The 23,789-nt window shown below is 46.0% G+C and overlaps 1 protein-coding gene across 1 annotated transcript; it reads left to right on the forward strand.

The window, feature by feature from the left end:
• The first annotated feature begins 249 nt into the window (after positions 1-249).
• LOC122925680 (protein kinase C delta type-like) lies at positions 250-21,674 on the forward strand. Its single transcript, XM_044277027.1, has 7 exons — positions 250-658; positions 16,449-16,729; positions 17,970-18,061; positions 18,922-19,123; positions 20,170-20,298; positions 20,920-21,045; positions 21,546-21,674. Exons 1-7 carry the CDS (start codon positions 250-252, stop codon positions 21,672-21,674), a joined length of 1,368 nt encoding a protein of 455 aa, XP_044132962.1.
• Positions 21,675-23,789: the final 2,115 nt, after the last annotated feature.

The following is a 23,789-nucleotide window of genomic DNA, read 5'->3' on the forward strand; positions in this document are numbered from 1 at the left end:
AATGGAAACTTAAAGCCATTATGTTTCATAGAAGAAATGTATTTTAAATAAGTATTATTAAAAAAAATAAAAAAAGATGGCAGAAATGGCTGAACGCTATTGGTCAGTTCCTGCTCACATCACAACCGTGTAACCAGGGCAACTGTGGTGCCCGCGTCTGAATGGTAGGTGGCAGTTGGAAGTGGCAGTTAGAGTTGACTGGCGACGGAGGACATACCTGTATCTGCTGACCGGACGGAAAGCGCTACAATGGATTCGAAGGAAGAGGAGATTGTGAGGAAGAGAGGAGCGAAGAAAAGAAGAGGAATTCCTGACTCATCGGCTGATGAGCAGAAGGTGATGGAGAAAGAAGACGAGACTCTCATCAGGAGGAAAGGAGGGAAGAAGAGACGGACCATCCTGACCTCAGCAGATGAAGAGAAGGAGACACCCAAGAGGAGCAAGAAGAGGAAGAACAGAAGAACATCCGGCTCCTCCAAGAAGACGTCTCCTAAGGACCAGCTCATGCAAGTGAAAGAAGATGTGACTAAAGAGCCCAAATGTGCCAAGAAGAGAAAACGCATCCTCATCTCTTCAAAAGGAGCAAAGAAGTCCCTGATCAAGAAGAAGGACGACACCGTGAAGACAGAAGACCGGCAGGAGGACCAGAGAGTCTCAGGTAGATGCACACATACAGGAATACACAAGTTATACATCCTGGACACTTTGTTATAACTTTACATTAATCTGATCTGTAGCGCTGAGACCTGAGACAAGCAGAAGGAAGGGGATTCCACATTTACACCTGGGGGGTTATTAGGGGTGGGGGAGGGGTGCTAGCCGCCATGTATCCTGGGTGCTCAGTTACTTGGGAGCGACAGCAAGCCATTCTGTCTTGGTCAGGGTATTTAGATACAGGGCTGAGGCAGTGACGTGTGAATTAGGCCATACACAGTCCAATCTTAAGTATTTCATGTTATTACAGCAATTATTTCTAATCCCCCCAATAGTGTCCTGTATGAGTTGTCAGCAGAGCCTGTGCATAGACAGAATACAGGCTGTCATAAACAGCAGCCTATAGTGTGTACAGTACACACTGTAACAACCCTGCATGCACAGGAGTGATCCTGATAGAGCAATGTGCCCCTAATGGAAATGATTAGTAGTGGTCAGGAGCTCCAAGTCCATAGAAATGTACAAGGCCACATGCCGAGCCCATGTCTACCTCTCACTGACCTCCAAGGTGACTTCTAATATTCCTAATAATGTATTCTAGGAAGTGCATTACTCCTTGTGATACACCCTGTAGCTGCTGCAGAACTTCTTTATTTAGGCCACTTTCACATGAGTATTTTTGTAAGTCAAACCCAGGAACAAAAAGTACATAAGAAATGCAGAGGTTTCCATGATCCTTCCTCTCTGTGTAGGTTCCTCTCTGGGTTTAGAATCACAAATACTGACCCCAATATTGACCTTAATATGTAAGTGGGAAAGAGCCCCCAGTAATGGACTGGGAGAAGGTCTGCAGCATCTGAGCCGTGTAATGCTGTTCTGCAGCAGCTTTAAAAACTGTATTTATTTAGGTGGTTTGGGGTCTATATATATTATGGGGCGAGTATTTATTCTGGGGTTTGAATTCTGGGGTCAGGTCTGCAAGTTTTTGTTTTTATGGTGTTCACTGTAAAATGATGTTATCTGTATCCGGCCGGTCATTACAGTCATGGTGATACTAAATATATGTGTTTACTACATGAGAGAAAAAAAATGGGAGTCCAGCTTCTTAAGATGATGAGCTTTATTTTACGCGGTTAAACTTTCCAAAACAAGACAGGGTACATGGTCTACGCATTTCGGACCACACAATCTAGGTCCTTACTCATGACCCAGGTTATGAATAAGGACCTGGATTGTGTGGTCCGAAATGCGTAGACCATGTACCCGGTCTTGGTTTTACCGCACAAAATAAAGCTCAAGTTCTTACAGCCGGGTCCAGGCTGTGTCCGCGCTTCTCAAGCTGCAGGTGAGAGCTGCTTTTGTCTCATTGGTTTCATCAATGTGTTTACTACATGTACAAAATAAAATATTCTAAAACCCAGAACTTTTGTATTTATTCGACAGACCGTTAATTTTTATTGGCACCAAACATACAACTTTTTGACCACTTTTTATTCCATTGTTTGGGAGGTAAAGTGACTAAAAAGCAGAAAATCTCGCATTGTGTATTTTTTTAAATTTTTTCACTGTATGGGATATTTTAATAGGTTGGAAGATTACAGGCATGGTGATACCAGTTATGGATATATGGTTATTGTTTGCATTTTCATATGATAAATGTGAAAGCAGTTTTTTTTTTATATATATTTTTTTAATATTATGAAACTTTTTATTAAACATTTGACTCCCACTATGTATGGCTTCTGCCCTATACACTGCCTTGTGAAATGTGTCATATGGTATATGTATGTCACATGTCAGGGAGGGTTAAAGGGGTTGGTCCACCATTACTTGTCATATTCATTTATAGATCATAAATAATTAAGCACATTTGGCTCTTACATGCCATTAGAAAATAATCCAGTGAAGATTTATGATGATTAGGCTACTTTCACACTAGCGTTTTGGCTTTCCGTTTCTGAGATCCGTTCAGGGCTTTCAGAAGCGGTCCAGAACAGATCAGTTTTGCCCTAATGCATTCTGAATGGAAAAGGATCCGCTCAGAATGCATCAGTTTGCCTCCGATCAGTCACAATTCCGCTCTGGAGGCGGACACCAAAACGCTGCCTGCAGTGTTTTTCTGTCCGCCATGTGGTGCGGAGCAAGACGGATCCGTCCTGACACACAATGTAAGTCAATGGGGACGGATCCGTTTTCTCTGACACAATAAAAAACGGATCCGTTCCCCATTGACTTTCAATTGTGTTCGTGACGGATCGGTCATGGCTATTGAAGACATAATACAACAGATCCGTTCATGACGGATGCATGCGGTTGTATTATGGTAGCGGAAGCGTTTTTGCAGATTCATGACGGATCAGCGAAGAACGCTAATGTGAAAGTAGCCTTAGGCCTCATGCACACGGCCGTTGTGCGGCCGTTCCGTGCATTGGGGACCACAATTGCGGTCCCCAATGCACGGGAAACATCCGTGCAGCAGGCCGGACCCATTCAACTTGAATGGGTCCGGACCGGCCAAAAAAATGACATGTCATATTTATTTGCGGTGCGGAACAACGTAAAGAAACACCACGGAAGGATTCCGTAGTGCTTCTGGTGTTCCATTCCGTGACTCCGTTCCGCATCTCCGGAATTGCGGACCCATTCAAGTGAATGGGTCCGCATCTGTGATGCGTGGTGCACATGACCAGCCGCTCTGGATTGCCGATCCGCCGTTTGCAGGCTGCAATACGGCCAAGGCCGTCCAACGGCCGTGTGCATGATGCCTTACTTACATAGTATAGCACCAACTGGTGTTCACAGTGTATAGCAACGTGCGCGTCCATCTACTGAGCTGATGGCTGCTGGTCACACATGCTCACTCTGCCCAGAGCCAGGTCTCTGCATAGTGATCCTGTGTTTATGGCAGAACAGCCGGTAGAAATAGCTTTCTGCATGGAAGAAGCCTTTTTATTAGCTCCTCTGCAGTGACCACAGGGAAGAAAGCCATGTCTGTCAGCTGCTCTGCAGTGAGCAGAGAGGAGCCCTGTGAAGAGACCCGGCTATGAGGGGAGTGACTGACCTGTGACCAGCAGCACCCAGCTCAGTAGGTGCACATTAAACACCAGGTGGCGCCGTACTCAGGACCGGTGCAAGGATTTTTGCCACCCTAGGCAAAAGCTAATTTGCCCCCTTGACTCCGCCCATTGACCCGCCCCTTTATATATCAATGATAATACACACCTCAGCTGCTGCAGAAACTCTTTTGGAAGACGAATTGTGAGATAAATGTCCATCACTTATGAACAGACATAAAGCTAAAAGAGGTTCTGCAGCAGCTGAGCCATGCATTATGAGATGCAGAGGCAACATGACTTATAATACACACCTGCTCATCAATGATGGACATTTAGCTCCAAGGCTCTCTTCAAAAAGAGGTTCTGCAGCAGCTGAGCCATGCATTAGGAGGTTTCAGAGCTGTGCTGGGAATATAATTTATAATACATGCCTCAGCTGCTGCAGAACCCCTTTGAGCTCGACGTCTGTTCATGAGTGATGGATATTTAGCTCACAATTCGCCTTCCATAAGAGGTTCTGCGGCAGCTGAGCCACGCACTGTGAGATCTGGATGTGATGTGACCTCAGCTGCTGCAGAATCTCTTTTACCCTGTAAATAAGGCCAGCCGGGCTGTGTAAAATGCCGGGATGCGGTACCGCAGCGCAGGGTCGGACTGGCTTACCGGGAAGCCGGTGAAATGCCCGGTGGGCCCCTTGCCTGTCTGCTTATACTACAGCCAGAGCCACCAGCAGGGCAGTTACTATACTGTCAGGCGCTTGGCTGTTATCAGGTGCTGGACTGCAGCACTGGCACACATATCATTTTACTTTGGTGAAAGGGACAGCACAGTACCTTGCAGGGCTTGTTCCTTTCTCCATTGTAAACTTCACCGACCCGACATGAGCAGACAGCCCCCCCTCTCTGCAGTGGGATATTCCTTCATGTGTGAGGAGGGGGCGGAGCCAGAGGAGCGGAGGCAGCAGCAGGAGATAATGGAGGCCCTGCTCTCTCTGACCTCCTGTGTCACTTGCCTCCAGTATAAAGTTCAGTTCTCTTCTCTTACTGGTCCCACTACTCCACACAGCAGCACTGGGCTAAGTTACTGTGGGAGGGAACTGGGAAGTTAGGAGAGTCCTGAAGCTGCTGCCCCTGCATATCTTGTGCCCCCCTGTTGTTCCAGCCCCTCACAGACCTTTGCCCACCAACTATCTCACCTATACTTCATGCAGAGCAAGAAGTTATGTCTCCCAGTGTCCCCCTCTTCCCTCTCATCAGTGGCATTTCACACTTTCCCAGCCTCTCACCCCCACATAATATGTAATGTCTCTGGAGGTTATATCAGTGCTGGAGCGATAGAAGAGGAGTGGCTGATATCAGTCACATATGTAAATGTCTCTGGAGGTTATATCAGTACTGGAGCGATATAAGAGGAGTGGCTGATATCAGTCACATATGTAATGTCTCTGGAGGTTATATCAGTGCTGGAGCGATATAAGAGGAGTGGCTGATATCAGTCACATATGTAATGTCTCTGGAGGTTATATCAGTGCTGGAGCGATATAAGAGAAGCGGCTGATATCAGTCACATATGTAATGTCTCTGGAGGTTATATCAGTGCTGGAGCGATATAAGAGGTGCGGCTGATATCAGTCACATATGTAATGTCTCTGGAGGTTATATCAGTGCTGGAGCGATATAAGAGGAGCGGCTGATATCAGTCACATATGTAATGTCTCTGGAGGTTATATCAGTGCTGGAGCGATATAAGAGGAGTGGCTGATATCAGTCACATATGTAATGTCTCTGGAGGTTATATCAGTACTGGAGCGATATAAGAGGTGCGGCTGATATCAGTCACATATGTAATGTCTCTGGAGGTTATATCAGTGCTGGAGCGATATAAGAGTAGTGGCTGATATCAGTCGCCGTACTCAGGACCGGTGCAAGGATTTTTGCCACCCTAGGCAAAAGCTAATTTGCCCCCTTGACTCCGCCCATTGACCCGCCCCTTTATATATCAATGATAATACACACCTCAGCTGCTGCAGAAACTCTTTTGGAAGACGAATTGTGAGATAAATGTCCATCACTTATGAACAGACATAAAGCTAAAAGAGGTTCTGCAGCAGCTGAGCCATGCATTATGAGATGCAGAGGCAACATGACTTATAATACACACCTGCTCATCAATGATGGACATTTAGCTCCAAGGCTCTCTTCAAAAAGAGGTTCTGCAGCAGCTGAGCCATGCATTAGGAGGTTTCAGAGCTGTGCTGGGAATATAATTTATAATACATGCCTCAGCTGCTGCAGAACCCCTTTGAGCTCGACGTCTGTTCATGAGTGATGGATATTTAGCTCACAATTCGCCTTCCATAAGAGGTTCTGCGGCAGCTGAGCCACGCACTGTGAGATCTGGATGTGATGTGACCTCAGCTGCTGCAGAATCTCTTTTACCCTGTAAATAAGGCCAGCCGGGCTGTGTAAAATGCTGGGATGCGGTACCGCAGCGCAGGGTCGGACTGGCTTACCGGGAAGCCGGTGAAATGCCCGGTGGGCCCCTTGCCTGTCTGCTTATACTACAGCCAGAGCCACCAGCAGGGCAGTTACTATACTGTCAGGCGCTTGGCTGTTATCAGGTGCTGGACTGCAGCACTGGCACACATATCATTTTACTTTGGTGAAAGGGACAGCACAGTACCTTGCAGGGCTTGTTCCTTTCTCCATTGTAAACTTCACCGACCCGACATGAGCAGACAGCCCCCCCTCTCTGCAGTGGGATATTCCTTCATGTGTGAGGAGGGGGCGGAGCCAGAGGAGCGGAGGCAGCAGCAGGAGATAATGGAGGCCCTGCTCTCTCTGACCTCCTGTGTCACTTGCCTCCAGTATAAAGTTCAGTTCTCTTCTCTTACTGGTCCCACTACTCCACACAGCAGCACTGGGCTAAGTTACTGTGGGAGGGAACTGGGAAGTTAGGAGAGTCCTGAAGCTGCTGCCCCTGCATATCTTGTGCCCCCCTGTTGTTCCAGCCCCTCACAGACCTTTGCCCACCAACTATCTCACCTATACTTCATGCAGAGCAAGAAGTTATGTCTCCCAGTGTCCCCCTCTTCCCTCTCATCAGTGGCATTTCACACTTTCCCAGCCTCTCACCCCCACATAATATGTAATGTCTCTGGAGGTTATATCAGTGCTGGAGCGATAGAAGAGGAGTGGCTGATATCAGTCACATATGTAAATGTCTCTGGAGGTTATATCAGTACTGGAGCGATATAAGAGGAGTGGCTGATATCAGTCACATATGTAATGTCTCTGGAGGTTATATCAGTGCTGGAGCGATATAAGAGGAGTGGCTGATATCAGTCACATATGTAATGTCTCTGGAGGTTATATCAGTGCTGGAGCGATATAAGAGAAGCGGCTGATATCAGTCACATATGTAATGTCTCTGGAGGTTATATCAGTGCTGGAGCGATATAAGAGGTGCGGCTGATATCAGTCACATATGTAATGTCTCTGGAGGTTATATCAGTGCTGGAGCGATATAAGAGGAGCGGCTGATATCAGTCACATATGTAATGTCTCTGGAGGTTATATCAGTGCTGGAGCGATATAAGAGGAGTGGCTGATATCAGTCACATATGTAATGTCTCTGGAGGTTATATCAGTACTGGAGCGATATAAGAGGTGCGGCTGATATCAGTCACATATGTAATGTCTCTGGAGGTTATATCAGTGCTGGAGCGATATAAGAGTAGTGGCTGATATCAGTCACATATGTAATGTCTCTGGAGGTTATATCAGTACTGGAGCGATAGAAGAGGAGTGGCTGATATCAGTCACATATGTAATGTCTCTGGAGATTATATCAGTGCTGGAGCGATATAAGAGGTGCGGCTGATATCAGTCACATATGTAATGTCTCTGGAGGTTATATCAGTGCTGGAGCGATATAAGAGTAGTGGCTGATATCAGTCACATATGTAATGTCTCTGGAGGTTATATCAGTACTGGAGCGATAGAAGAGGAGTGGCTGATATCAGTCACATATGTAATGTCTCTGGAGGTTATATCAGTGCTGGAGCGATATAAGAGGAGTGGCTGATATCAGTCACATATGTAAATGTCTCTGGAGGTTATATCAGTGCTGGAGCGAAATAAGAGGAGCGGCTGATATCAGTCACATATGTAATGTCTCTGGAGGTTATATCAGTGCTGGAGCGATATAAGAGGAGCGGCTGATATCAGTCACATATGTAATGTCTCTGGAGGTTATATCAGTACTGGAGCGATATAAGAGTAGTGGCTGATATCAGTCACATATGTAATGTCTCTGGAGATTATATCAGTGCTGGAGCGATAGAAGAGGAGTGGCTGATATCAGTCACATATGTAATGTCTCTGGAGGTTATATCAGTACTGGAGCGATATAAGAGGAGCGGCTGATATCAGTCACATATGTAATGTCTCTGGAGGTTATATCAGTACTGGAGCGATATAAGAGGAGCGGCTGATATCAGTCACATATGTAATGTCTCTGGAGGTTATATCAGTGCTGGAGCGATATAAGAGAAGCGGCTGATATCAGTCACATATGTAAATGTCTCTGGAGGTTATATCAGTGCTGGAGCGATATAAGAGAAGCGGCTGATATCAGTCACATATGTAATGTCTCTGGTGGTTATATCAGTGCTGGAGCGATATAAGAGGAGCGGCTGATATCAGTCACATATGTAAATGTCTCTGGAGGTTATATCAGTGCTGGAGCGATATAAGAGGAGCGGCTGATATCAGTCACATATGATGCAATGTCTCTGGAGGTTATATCAGTGCTGGAGCGATATAAGAGAAGCGGCTGATATCAGTCACATATGTAATGTCTCTGGAGGTTATATCAGTGCTTGAGCGATATAAGAGAAGCGGCTGATATCAGTCACATATGTAATGTCTCTGGTGGTTATATCAGTGCTGGAGCGATATAAGAGGAGCGGCTGATATCAGTCACATATGTAAATGTCTCTGGAGGTTATATCAGTGCTGGAGCGATATAAGAGGAGCGGCTGATATCAGTCACATATGATGCAATGTCTCTGGAGGTTATATCAGTACTGGAGCGATATAAGAGGAGCGGCTGATATCAGTCACATATGATGCAATGTCTCTGGAGGTTACCGTATTTCTCGGCCCATAAGACGTACTTTTCCCCCCCAATGCTGACATTTTTACATTGCAGGCTGCAATGTATGAGTGAGCGGGAAGGGACTGGGAGGAGGAGCTGGGGGCAATTGCGGCAGGACCGCTGTAGTCACTGTACTCCGGCCCCGCCACTCCAGTGCTGCACCATACAAATATAAAGTGTCTCATTCAATTAAAAGTGATTAAACATGCTCCCCCACTTTTAATATTACCGTACACCCTAACAGCTTCTGTAGAATGCAGGCAGGCCGGGCAGCAGCGTAACTCCCTGATGTCACGTGCCTGCGCCGCCTACTTTATGAATTAAGCAGGCGGCGCAGGCACGTGACGTCAGTGAGTGACGCGCCGGCCGCCCGGCCTGCCTGCGTTGTACAGAAGCTGTTAGGGTCAGGCTCGGACTGGCCCACAGGGGTACAGGGGAATCCCCCGGTGGGCCCCTAAGCAAGGTGGGCCCCTAGTCTCCCACCCCCTGCACAAGTGGCACATAACACATTAGATTTACTTCACTACATACATATATTCAATGTACAATATACAGCACCTCAACCGTACAGTGGGCCCCCAAAATAAATTTTACTGGTGGGCCCTAGGTACCCCAGTCTGACACTGGTTAGGGTGTACAGTAATATTAGGAGTGAGGGGGCATGTTTAATCTCTTTTAATTGAATGAGACATTTTATGTTTGTATACTGCAGCACTGGAGCAGTGTGGGGGGCATCTGTGGATGGCACTGTTAAGGGGTGGAAGGTCTGTGGATGGCACTGTTATGGGCTGGGGGGTCTGTGGATGGCACTGTTATGGGGTGGGGGGTCTGTGGATGGCACATATATAACAGTGCCATCCACAGATCCCCCATAACAGTGCCAGCCACAGATCCCCCATAACAGTGCCAGCCACAGATCCCCCATAACAGTGTCAGCCACAGATTCCCCCTGTAACAGTATCCTTCACAGTTACCCCCCCATAACAGTGTCCATCACAGATCACCCCATAACAGTGCGTCATCCACAGATCCCCCATAAGTGTGTTATCCACAGATCCTTTCCATTGGTGGTGCAATGGCCACAGCCTCTCCCCTCCTCTCCCCCTCTTGCCTCTCACCGGTGGCAGCACAGGGGGGAGGGACTGCTTCCTTCTCCCCTGTGCTGCTGAGGGAACATTGATCACGTTCATAGCAGCGCGATCCATGTTCGCGATTAGTTATCTGCATATCGGCAAGGTTAGCTGCTGATACCGATAACTTTGAAAATCCTGAATATCGGCCAATAATATCGGTAAATCCGACAATCGGTCGATCCCTACCTGGGACCACTGCCGATCAGCTGTTTGAGAAAGCACCGGGGCTCCCGTGAGCCCTGTGCCCTTCTCTGTGATTTTTCTGGGCACGTTCATTGATCAAGTGGCCTAGGAGCAGCTCACCCCATATAAGTGAAAAGGGTTGAGCATGATACCAAGCACAGCCGCTATACAATGTACGGCGCTGTGCTTGGCGAGCTGTGAGGAGGACGGGGCATGCGCATTAATTACTGTGATGCCGTACCAGGAATGGACATCGCAGTGTGCATGCGCCGGCCAATGGACTAAGTGCGCAGGCACGGGATCTTGGCGAAAGAAGAAGTAAGAAGATGGGCGGGCAGAGGGAAAGACTGGGCGGGGGGAAGCGACATAAGGCAGAGCTGCCTGGGCACCTACGAGGTTGACGCCGCCCCTGAGCACTTGCGAGCCCTCATTTGCATATCCTGCTAAGATGATTTTTGCCAGTTTTATAAGTCCACGATTGCTTATAAAGGTAACATTTTTAGCAACTGTTATGCTGCTAGAAAGCTATGGGAAGGGTTAAAAATGTGAAACTGTGATGACAGACTCCCTTTAAAGAGAAACAATGTGATATAGTGCAGTGCACAATACTGTTCTGTTTAGCATACTGTTACTGTAGTGTGTGCTAAAATGCATACATTCATGTGTGCGAGACTGAAAAATGAACAAGTAATATCTCCAGCTCTAGGGTGGGCCCCCAAAATCAATTCCACTGGTGGGCCGTAGGCACCCCAGTCCGACACTGCCGCAGCGGTATCCTGAGTTGACGGCCAGTCTGGCAGGCAAAGGAAACACAACAATGGCTCCACACTGTGCACGGCAGCAGCAATCAGTGCAGTTGTCAGAAGCTGGCCGGCGAGGGGGGTGGGAGGAGGGTAAGGAAGGGGGGGAGTAATGAAAGTGGGCGGGGTCACCGCCCCCTGGAGGGAGGCGGGACTAGGGGTAAGGAGCGGGGCAGTGCCACTCTTCACAGGGCAGGAGGGGGGAGGCAGTTAGGAGTGGAATGTTCCTCTAGTGAGAGAGAAAGGAAGACCAGGAAGAGCGTGGTTTGTCATCAGTGGGCATCTCTGATTTCTCACGAAAGCCTTTACTGTGGAATTGAGACTGTTGGCACCATCAGGAATGGGGAAGGGGTACTCCAACCCTACCTCTGGCCCCCGCATACCAACCCCATCTAAACCCCTTTAATAACGACACTGACACCGTTCAACTTTCAACCCTTTATTTTGTTGGGTGGTAATCGGCCACAGCTTTATTCAAACGGCAAACCATAACTTTGAACCGTGCTCTCCGCCAGCCGCTGGTCTCCCAGCGGGCGGATTCGCCCATTTTTCTCCAACACCTTTAAGCTGTAATAACTTGCCGCCAGCTGTGCCTTAAAAAAATTCCAACGAGGCACAACGCCCATAAAAACCACTTCCACTAACCACGTAGAAAACCCCACTCGAAAGAGGCCCCACACTACCAACTCACAAGGGAGGGAGGGAGGGCAAATCGCTTCCGCACCAAGAGGAAGAGGAGAGGCGGGACAGCGGCATATAAGCCCTCCTAGACGCCCGCCTCCTCTCCCAACCGGATCAGCAGATTAACCCCTAACTGCCCACACAAAACGGGTGCCAGTGGGAGAACCAGACTAAGGGGGATAAGAAAATAGGGGGGGGGGCCCACCAGTCCCTGCCCACCCTCCCTAAGCTGTTGGGTGGCCACCAGGAGGCGTGGTCGCACTCGTTGAGGTAGGAGTGTTTCCAGTGTCATACGAAGGCGTGTTTCCAGTGTAAGTGTTGGGAATGTCGGGGGGGGGGGGTGTCTGCTGAGTGTGGAGGGGGTGTGGTTTTGTCGGCAGCACGGCGAGGGGAGGAGGAAGGCACCACTTGCAGGAACCGCAAAGGGGGAGGAGGTAGGAGAAGGAGCTGAAGGAGGGGAGAAAAAAGAATGGAGCTTGTGTGCGGCCTGGTGAGATTTAAGCTGCCGCCGAGCATCAGAGCTCGCCCTACACGGTGGCCTACTTTGCTTATGGGTGGCGCCGGCCCTGGCCATACTGTACAATTAACTGGATTAATCAGCATTTAAATGGCACTTAGGCTTCCTTTTTTATCATCTATAAAATAATGACATGTAATTATGGGACAACCCTTTTACCCATTAAGGTAACAGCATGTACGTCATTTGTGTTAAGAAGATGTATTAAGCGAGCTCCATAGATGGCAGGTACTGGCTGTATGATACAGCAGGCTCTCACTGCCAGTAACCAGAATCAGTGATGATGCCGATCCATGTCATTTAACCCCTCAAATACTGCTGTCAATTGCAACCATGGCATCTTTGAGGATAGACAGATGTAGGGGCTCCGATCAGTTGCCATGACAGCCTAGGCCTGTGATGGCTAACCTCCAGCACTCCAGCTGTGGTAAAACTACAACTCCCAAGATATAAACTTGCTTGGCTGTTCTCAGAACTTCATAGAAATGAATGAAGCATGCTGGAAGTCGTAGTTTCACCATAGCTGGAGAGCCGGAGGTTAGCCATCACCGGCCTAGGACCTTGTGAAGGTTCCCAGGACTGTCATGGCTAGCTGCCTACAATCCAGTGCAGGTGGCCATGCCAGTACCATCTAAGTGCAGAACTGCAGCCATCCAACCTGCCATTGTACCTTCTCAGCCGGTGCCACAGAAGAATTGCACTAAAGCCTGCTGCTGCTGTATGTATCTCAAGTTCGAAGTTGCACTTAGTAAAAAGAACGTTGTTACATTTTTAACTCTGGCCTCATTCTTCAGTACAATTACAACGGACCCCAAGAAGCGACGACCTGAGGTAGGACACTGTGACACACAGGCTCAGACTGGCCCACAGGGGTACAGGTGAATCCCCAGTGGGCCCCTGAGCAAGGCGGGCCCCTAGTCTCCCACCCCCTGCACAAGTGGCACAAAACACAGTAGACTTACTGCACTACTTACATATATTCAATGTACGGCACCTCAACCAGCCTATGCTTATATAAAAAACCTGATAGATTATTAAAGAAACTCCCGAAGTTTATTATTATAGACACGATCAGAGTTGAGAAGACTTCTAGGTATAGGGGAAAGCTACTAGTGTCCTCTTCTCCCCAGGACCTACCTTCTAAAAGCTGCTGCAGGGACCTCCATATTCAATCATCTGGTAGCATCTTGCTGCTGTGTGAGCAGGTAATATTTGAATGTATCCGTACTGTGGTACCCCAAAATAAATTTTACTGGTTGGCCCTAGGCACTCCAGTCCGGCACTGGTGACACAGAACACCTCATCAGGGCCACTACCACTTCCATCCTCTACATTGGCTGCCAAGGAGGCTCGCTACATGCTCAAGACAGGGCCTAAATGTCAGACTCTGAAAATCCTGTAGACTGCAATAGTGTTCTATTACAGTCTATGGGACGAAGGATCAAAGTCCCTTAGGGGAAATAAAAACCACAGTGTAAAAAACATTTAAAAAAAAACACAAAAATTTTAAAAATAAAAGCCCTCCTTAATTTTATATTTTTTTTGAAAAATAATGTTTTATTACAGTATATGGGACAAGGGATCAGAAGATCACATGTCCAATGCCCCCAGGGGGGCTAAAAATCACAATGTAAAAAGTCCCCCCATTTTCAAAAAACAATAATCTTTAGGGCCAAGCGTACCAAGCTTGACCAACTACTCCCAAAATGTAATGACAATATGTACTAATAGTACATATTGTTATTCCCCCCATTCTCAATTTTATATTTAAAAATAAAGAAATAAACATAACAGGCATCGCTGCTTCACAAAATGTCTGAAGTATTAAAATATCAAACAAGGTGAATGTTGTAACAAGAAAAAATAAAAATACCCAATTTGCCATTTTGGGTCTTCTTGTTCACCCCTACACAATTGAATAAAGAGTGACCAAAAAGCTACAAATAAATCAGCAAAAAAACAAGCCCTCATGCAGCTTTGAAGTATTATAAAGTTGTGGGTGCCAGAAAATGTTGATGCAAAGAAATGTTTCTGTTTTTATAATGAAAGCCGTAATGTAAACTGCTTGTATCCAGGGGTTATGACCACCCTGCAATCCCTCAGAGGTGGCCATGCTTGTACACTATAGGAAAAGGTGACGGCCTTTCTGGTGGCTAGGACTGTAGGAGTGTGCATAGGCCAGGACTTTTTCCATTAGTGTGCAAGCACAACCACCACTGCTGGATTGTAGGGTGGTCGTAATCCCTGGATATGAGCATTGTACAGGTCCTTCTAAACAAATTAGCATATTGTGATAAGGTTCATTATTTTCTGTAATGTACTGATAAACATTAGACTTTCATATATTTTAGATTCATTACACACCAACTGAAGTAGTTCAAGCCTTTTATTGTTTTAATATTGATGATTTTGGCATACAGCTCATGAAAACCCAAATTTCCTATCTAAAAAAATTAGCATATTTCATCTAACCAATAAAAGAAAAGTGTTTTTAATACAAAAAAAGTCACCTTTCAAATAATTATGTTCAGTTATGCACTCAATACTTGGTCGGGAATCCTTTTGCAGAAATGACTGCTTCAATGCGGCGTGGCATGGAGGCAATCAGCCTGTGGCACTGCTGAGGTGTTATGGAGGCCCAGGATGCTTCGATAGCGGCCTTAAGCTCATCCAGAGTGTTGGGTCTTGCGTCTCTCAACTTTCTCTTCCCAATATCCCACAGATTCTCTATGGGGTTCAGGTCAGGAAAGTTGGCAGGCCAATTGAGCACAGTAATACCATGGTCAGTAAACCATTTACCAATGGTTTTGGCACTGTGAGCAGGTGCCAGGTCGTGCTGAAAAATGAAATCTTCACCTCCATAAAGCTTTTCAGCAGATGGAAGCATGAAGTGCTCCAAAATCTCCTGATAGCTAGCTGCATTGACCCTGCCCTTGATAAAACACAGTGGACCAACACCAGCAGCTGACATGGCACCCCAGACCATCACTGACTGTGGGTACTTGACACTGGACTTCAGGCATTTTGGCATTTCCCTCTCCCCAGTCTTCCTTCAGACTCTGGCACCTTGATTTCCGAATGACATGCAAAATTTACTTGTACTTTGGACCACTGAGCAACAGTTCAATGCTGCTTCTCTGTAGCCCAGGTCAGGCGCTTCTGCCTCTGTTTCTGGTTCAAAAGTGGCTTGACCTGGGGAATGCGGCACCTGTAGCCCATTTCCTGCACACGCCTGTACACGGTGGCTCTGGATGTTTCTACTCCAGACTCAGTCCACTGCTTCCGCAGGTCCCCCAAGGTCTGGAATCGGTCCTTCTCCACAATCTTCCTCAGGGTCCGGTCACCTCTTCTCGTTGTGCAGCGTTTTCTGCCACACTTTTTCCTTCCCACAGACTTCCCACTGAGGTGCCTTGATACAGCACTCTGGGAACAGCCTATTCGTTCAGAAATTTCTTTCTGTGTCTTACCTTCTTGCTTGAGGGTGTCAATGATGGCCTTCTGGACAGCAGTCAGGTCGGCAGTCTTACCCATGATTGCGGTTTTGAGTAATGAACCAGGCTGGGAGTTTTTAAAAGCCTCAGGATTCTTTTGCAGGTGTTTAGAGTTAATTAGTTGATTCAGATGATTAGGTTAATAACTCGTTTAGAGAACCTTTTCATGATATGCTAATTTTTTGAGATAGGAATTTGGGGTTTTCATGAGCTGTATGCCAAAATCATCAATATTAAAACAATAAAAGGCTTGAACTACTTCAGTTGGTGTGTAATGAATCTAAAATATATGAAAGTCTAATCTTTATCAGTACATTACAGAAAATAATGAACTTTATCACAATATGCTAATTTTTTGAGAAGGACCTGTATAATGTGATGGAAAAATGAATCAAGCCAGCAAAGGAGGCAATATGGACAATCACAATACATTAGTAAGTGCCCTGTATTAACTTTCTCTACATGATAAATGTAAATTCATTTAGGGGGTCTGTTCTCTGCATTTATTTTGGAGTCTGCTGAGTCTGTATTTATCTAGGGGTGCTGGATGCTATTAAAAATAATAATATAGTCCCCCACCTGTCGCCATTCCAAGTCTATGGGACTGCTGGAGATAGCCCAGCTCTGTGTTTGCCAATGCAGATTCATTACTGTTGTCAACAATGGTCTATGAGAGTAACAGAAAAGGCCAAGACAATCAATGTGGTATTAATGCCTCAGATGAGAATATGCCTTTAATTGTCTTCTCATGTTTTTCTATTATTTCCCCCCAGTCGAGGACAGTGGTGTTCGGCCAACCTGCTCTAGAAGCACAATCTCCGAGAACATCAGGGAGACACTAATATTCCATCGTGTGCTCGGGCAGGGAAGTTATGGAAAGGTCGTCTTGGCTGAGGATACTTCTAACCATCAGAAGTATGCTGTTAAGATCATCAGCAAAAGAGACATGCTTGCCGACTGTGATGAGGCGGATGTGTTGGTGGAGCACCGCGTGTTACAGCTGGCATCTGGGAGCCCCTTCCTTGTCCACGCGGCCTTTGCATTTCAGACCAAGGTACACTACTGACAATTTCACTTTTGACCAATTCCTTATTTAAAACTCCAGTAAAACCTATACGGCTGTGTGCTCCCTACTTTATGGAGCGTACCCATTGACTTCAAAGGGTCCACGATCCACAAGATGTGGCTAAAGAGGGGACGTTTCCTATCTTTTGGGGCACGGCTGCATGGATTCAGAAGCACGTGGAAGGACCCGTGTCCGTGTTTCGCAGATCCGCAGTTTGGGATCTGGAAAAAAGAAAATGGTCATGAGAATGGGGCCTAATGAAAAAATGTTCCATTGGAATCCAAAAATACAGTACTTTTCTTTTTTCATCAAGTCCTCACAGTTTGTGAGGATCTTTTACTTGCAGTTATTTGATAAGATCCTTCATTGTTTCTCCTCTCCATGTCATGGTTAAATGGACACTCGGATAATTAAATGGACACTCGGATCATACAGTTCTGTATCTAGAAAAGATCTGTGTCTAGTAAAGATCTGTGTCTAGTAAAGTGCTGAGCACCATGTCTCCATCACAGGACCAGGACAGAGTTATAGCAGCTACAGGAAAGCAATGAAGGTTTCTTTTGATAACTGCAAGCAGAGATCATAATAACTGACAACCTGATACAGAAAGATTGTAAAACTGTATAATGTTTCACTATATACAAAGAAAAACCCGTTACTTAAAGGGGTTGTCCGGGTTCAGAGCTAAACCCGGACATACCCTTATTTTCACCCCGGCAGCCCCCCTAAGGCTAGCATCGGAGCATCTCATGCTCCGATGCGCTCCCTTGCCCTGCGCTAAATTGCACAGGGCAAGCGATCTTTTATTTACAATAACACACTGCCAGGCGGAAACTTCCGCCCGTCAGTTTGTTCGGTGACATCAGCGGCTCTGATGGGCGGGCTTTAGAGCTGCCCTAGCTGTTTTACTGGCTAGTGCAGCGCTAAATCCCTCCCATCAGTGCTGATGATATCACCGGGCTTACTGGCAGCCCCATGGAGAGCCCCGATACGTCACCGGATCTCCAAAAAATGCCTTTGCCCTGCGCGATTTAGCATGAACTTCTCCGATGCTCCTGTCAGGGGGGCTGCCGGGATGAAAATGGGGATATGTCCGGGTTCAGCTCTGAACCCAGACAACCTTTTTAATGAAACTGGAATATCCCTTCAAAAATTACAGAAGCCACTACAATATTCTGTACAGTAAATGTGATCTGATGGTTCAGTAATGGCGTCTTCTATGTCACAGATGCTTTTTCTACTTGGGCTGGAATACTTGAGCTGCGGGGACTTTGATCAATTGCTGAGGATAAAGGGGCGGCTTGACATCCCCAGTGCAAGGTAAGTCTGAATACAAAACCTCAGAAGATGCCATGAAATATTAGATACAGCGTCCTGCCTCGTGTAAATCACACTGATGAGATCTGCTCCCCGTTTCTTCTCTACCGAAGAAGGATTAAAGAAATGTTCCTCAGGAAATGTTAGGGAATGTTTCCCCTCTTCCTTGGGCTGTGATCCCCCATCTGATATTAAAAGACATACAGGAGAACAGATCTCCCCTGTGTGATGTGAAGAAGCCTTAGTCACATTCCCAGGTATTAAAGGGGTTCTCCGGGAATGGTCAATGGTCACAAGCAACCTGTCCAAGAATGTGACTAGAACTGGTTTCCTCCAATAGCAGAGCTGCTTAAGGCCTCTTGCACACGACCGTATGGCTTTTTCAGTATTTTATGGTCCACAAAAATGGATCTGCAAAAAATACGGATGCCGTCCGTATGAATTCCGTTTTTGCGGAATGGAACAGCTGGCCCCTGATAGAACAGTACTATCCTTGTCTGTTATGCGGACAATAATAGGACATGTTCTATCTTTAAACGAAACGGAAAAATGGAAATATGGAAACTGAAGGCATACCGAGTACCTTCCGTTTTTTTTGAGGATCCAATGAAATGAATGGTTCCATATACGGTCCGTATACGGAACGCAAAAAACGGAACGTAAACAGAAAAAGGAAATGTTTGTGTGCAAGAGGCCTAATGGTGTGAGGGATGTTAAGCCACCATGCAGCCCTGGCAATAAGAAATTGCCTACTCAGATGACAGTGATATATATTTTGACTCTTATTCCAGTGACTGGTAAGAATGTCTAACAGTCTTCTGTGCTATCCTCGCATTATATTCATTTACTTACTTTTCTGACAGATTCTATGCCGCTGAGCTCGTGTGTGGAATCCAATTTCTCCATTCGAAGGGAATCATCCACAGAGACCTCAAGCCCGAGAACATCCTGGTGGCTGAGACGGGCCATATTAAGATCACGGATTTCGGTCTCGCACTTGACAACATGCTTGGAGACCGCACAGCCACCGAATATGCTGGGACAAAGGGCTATGTGGCTCCTGAGGTGAGAAAAAGGGAGTTTCCTCATTTCCACCATTCCATTTGTATTAAAGGGGTTTTCCAGGTTTGGAATATTGGTCGCATATCCTCAGGATCGGCCATCAACCTGAAACTGGTGGACGTTCGACTCCTGGCACCCCCCACCTATTACCTGTTTGAAGGGTCCACATTGATGACGTGAGCTCTACAGCCTCCTCATTGATTACTGCACACCATCTACCTGATGTCGGCTACTGCAGCTTCTTCTCATTGACGTGAACGGGACAAGGCTGCAATAACCTGCAGGTAGCGCCCGGCCCTTCATACAGCTGATTGGTGGGGATGTTGAGAGTCAGACCCCAACTGATCTGATACTGATGGTCTATTCTGAAGAAAGATAATGAATACTCTGAACCTAGAAATCCCTTGAATGATGATAATTCTTCTTCTTATTGATCATTTATTTTCTCATAATTATGTATTGATGAATGCCTCCTCTTAACCCATTCTGGACCAGACCAACTTTGGAAATGATGGTTTCTGTATTTCTCTTCCTTGCCTTTTTACGAACACAGGGGAAGATATATCAAGACTGGCGCTATTTGCACCAGTCTTAGTATCCCCTGCGTTACTCCTGCAGTCTCTTGTACTATTAATGGAATACTTCTGTACTGCAAATAGTTATTTTTCATCCATCCTTCTACAGAGTGTACAAAGTGTAATACTTGAGGTAACTTGGCAGTAGAATGCACCTGTTCCAATGAATGAACCACCATGTAGCATTTGGTCACACTGAGCCTGTAGGAGTGAGGTTCCCTCTGTCACCTTCATATGAAAGCCATTTATCAGAAACATAAGGGCTACAAGGCAACGTCTGTCCCTACAGCAGCAGATGACTTTGTGGTTACAGTTTATCTGCAGCTGGATGGAGGCAGAACATCTTGTCCTCATTCAGCTAAACACCTTGTGTGACCCAATACTACGCTATGCCAGCAATGGCCACAGCCTGAGCACCTACAGTGCGGGTTTATAGTATAAGCCGTGTAGTCACTCTTCTCTCCTTTCTGGCAGATGCTGGCTAAGAAGGAGTATGGCGTCGGAGTGGACTGGTATTCATTTGGTGTCATCTTAAAAGAAATGATCACCAGTCAGCGCACTTACCATCCTGCACGCTCCGGCGCTAAAGACATCATTAAAAAGGTCAGTATGTTCCTACATGACACTACTGTATTGTATACAATGTTACATGACAACCTGTGATAGGAGACATCTCCCCCTACAATGCCCCATAGTGCACCATGATCTCCTTCACTAATACTCACCACTGTAGTGTTCAGGAGGGGTCGCCCCTCAGAGGTGCTGCTAGCAGGATAGCAATACACAACCAGCACTTCTGTAGTATACAAGGTGACAATACTGGTCTCCACCAGAGAGGATGCTGAGTAGGATGCTGGAGCCACAACTTCTCCAGCACAGTCTCAGCAATAGAACAATGTCTCCCAAAAGTCCCAAGGACTGCCCTGGAGCCAGGTTACATAGGAGCAGCATAAGCTACCTTTTTACCAGCATGGAGGCAAACATTATAGTCGTTCTCCAGTGGTGACATCGGGCCTAATGGATAATTGGAATAAGAGTTTCCCTTTAAAGTTATAACCTGGTAGTTAATGTTCTGAGGACTTGTCTACACACTAAGTCCACCCCTTTGATTGTGGATATTGTTTCCCAGCTAGCCTCTGAAAATGTAAGATGTGGAGTCTGATTAGTCCTTGTGCTTAAATGTCTTTACAGTCACTAAGTTATAATTACATTCCTCATTTTCAGCTCCTCCAGAGAGATCCTGCCAAGCGCTTAGGAGTCCACGGGAACATCCGAGGCCATCATTTCTTCCAGCATATTGACTGGGTCTCAGTGGAAGCCCTTCGGATGACTCCACCACACATCCCTGTAGTAAGTAAATGAAGAGAAGCTCTACCCTGGTCTAGATACACTTTATATACTATATATGATTCTCAATGTCAGGGGTTCCTCCATGATTTTAAAATATTCTTTATGCAGCTTTTAAAGGGGTTCTCAGTCTCAAGGTGATATCTTCTGTGCAGATTTCATAGTAGGGTTTATATATGCCCTAGAGAGGGACCAGAAGGGAAAGTTGCTCAGGCAGATCTGACACCTCCAAGTACTTATTCTATTCATTCTGATTTCACTAGTCAATGCCTTTGAAGAAGACATGATTGTAATTATAACAAATACTTGTTGAATGGAGCTGGTCGGAGGCAGACCTCTGTAAGGAGTGTAGGCTACTACCCTAATATGGCATTTAAGATGCTTTATACTCCTCTAGAAACACTATATCTTATTATAAGGTGATCATATTATATGCCATAATATGCATCTGTGACAGCTTGTGATGATGATATCCTTACTTTCATAAATTTTTCTGCTTATAGCCATCTACACCTCAACGCCGTGCCAGTCAATTCATCCTGGGCACAATGGAGGCAGCAGCGGCCAAGAAGGGACCTTTACCATCTAAACATCAGGCCATTTTCAGAAGGTTTTCATTTGTCACCTGGTAAACCCTCCACCAGCTCTAATGTCATCAGAGCAAGATGTCCTCCTGAGCTCCTGCAGAAGATCGATGGAGGGACAGAAGAACGGACCCAGGTATATAGCTGAAAATAAGTGGTGTTCCTATGTAGTTGTATGAGTCAAGATTTAAGGTGCTCCAAATATAAAGCTTCAATTTTATGACTATTAGGCCTCACGCACACAACTGTATGTGTTTTGTGGTCCACAAACCATGGATGCGCGAAACATGGATATCGGATGTATGTGTCCTGCATTTTCCTGTTCTGCACGTCCCGCCCTACTTTAAAAATGCCTATTATTGCAAAATGGACAAGAATAGGACATTATTATTTTATTTTTTGTGAAATTGAGACTGACTGATGACAGACTTGTATTTAAGGCCCCATAGAAATGAATGGGTCGACATGCAGTCTGCAAATAATGCAGATCGAATGTAGACAAAAAATATGGTAGTTTGCATGATGCCTTAAATGATTGTGTAAAATCCCTCATCTTCACATGTAGCGCTCAGTCTCTATATATTATACCACATCTTGTGGTATTTGTATTGATTCATCCTGTCATATCCTACAGTGTGAAGACCATGAAGAACTATGACAACAGGACCTGCGATTGGCACTGGGCTGAAGAGAAATAACATCTGGAAGACACTTGATGAGAGACGACACTGGTCCTGGAGCTCACAGATCAACGCTGGATGACTGTGGGTATGTATACGGGCATTTGATCCAGGGACTATATTCCCACTGCCATATTTGCAGTCAGGAAGGAGTGTTTTTCCCCTTAGATCAGGACAGATTGGCAAATGTCATAAAGGGGTTTTTTCTCACCTTCCTGTGGATCAACACAGTTGCCCTTCCCCCATTCAGCCATTCCCCTAATCAAAAGTACAATTCGGACAACCTTTTGTGGACAGATTATTTAGTAATTGATTCAGGGACTAATCTGACTGCCATGCGTGGAGTCGGGAAGGAATTTTTCCTCATGTGAAGCTGATGGCTGAGGCTCAGTGAGGTTTTTTCGCCTTCCTCTGGATTAATAATATCTGATCCAGGGAAATAGTCTGACTCCCCTAAGCGGAGTCGGGAAGGAATTTTCCCCCCTACAGGGGGTTTTTTCGCCTTCCCCTGAATCAATAAAAGTCAATGGATCTAACATATCCTTGACTTTGATTTGGAGTTTACACCAAATCATCTGTCCCATCATTAATAACATTATAAATGAAATAAAATTCTCTATTCCCCCCTATATTGTTGTGTGCCTGGTCTTATTCCCACTGACGAGCCATGTGCTGCTCAGGGCTGTATTTCACTGGTCTTACTTTGTGTAAGTAAAAAGAGAACATAAGAGTTCATGGTGAAGAAGAATAACATCCATACAGAATTATCTATCTCTTCATAATGGAGACACAAGATCAAAGTGGAAGATCTTCATCAATTATTCCTGCCTTCCAAACATGGAGAGTAAATATCAGAGCCGCTATCTAGAACACACTAGCGTCGTTAGGGTCTCAAAAGATCCGGGGCCCAAGCCCAAATGCATACGGCCCAATTCTCTAAGTCGACTCTCTCCACCCCCCTCCCCACACAGTCAATAGGGGTGTTGAGGTCAACAGCCTCGGGTCCTACGTCTCTTTGGGGCCCATTGTGCCCACATGTTCTTGCAAACAATCAGAAAGGGGATAGAGAACTCACTGCGTTGTGCGCACAGACCAAGCCAAGACCAGGCAGTGAGGAGGAGTCCATCCAATGAAAGCATGGCTAACTTTCCTGCCTGCTGCTCTGCTGTGCAAGGCCTGTCACTCCCAGAGCAGCAAGGCGCACAGTGCTCAGCCGGGAAGACAGCATAACAACCAGTCAGCCACAGAGACAGAGGAGGCTGAAACTACGCTTGCTTGCTCATGCAGAACATGTGAGCACACGTCCAGGCCCCCTGGCCCCCTTCCTAGCTGGTGGGATTCAGCAATGACAGATACAAGAATACTAGCTAAGGCCATGTTCACATCTGTGTTGCACTTTCCATTCTTCAGATTTTTCTGACAAATATTTTTTTTAAAAGTGTCCGTTTTATGACCTTTTGTTTGAACGTGTGCTTTAGTGCAT

This window comes from Bufo gargarizans, chromosome 2 (genome assembly GCF_014858855.1).
Source record: "Bufo gargarizans isolate SCDJY-AF-19 chromosome 2, ASM1485885v1, whole genome shotgun sequence".
Taxonomy (NCBI): domain Eukaryota; kingdom Metazoa; phylum Chordata; class Amphibia; order Anura; family Bufonidae; genus Bufo; species Bufo gargarizans.

Coding starts and splice junctions, on each gene's coding strand:
- LOC122925680 (XM_044277027.1), top strand. CDS start 250: ATGGATTCGAAGGAAGAGGAGATTGTGAGGAAGAGAGGAGCGAAGAAA. Junction 659..16,448: donor GGAGGACCAGAGAGTCTCAG/GTAGATGCACAC, acceptor ATTTCCCCCCAG/TCGAGGACAGTGGTGTTCGG. Junction 20,299..20,919: donor CTAAAGACATCATTAAAAAG/GTCAGTATGTTC, acceptor CCTCATTTTCAG/CTCCTCCAGAGAGATCCTGC.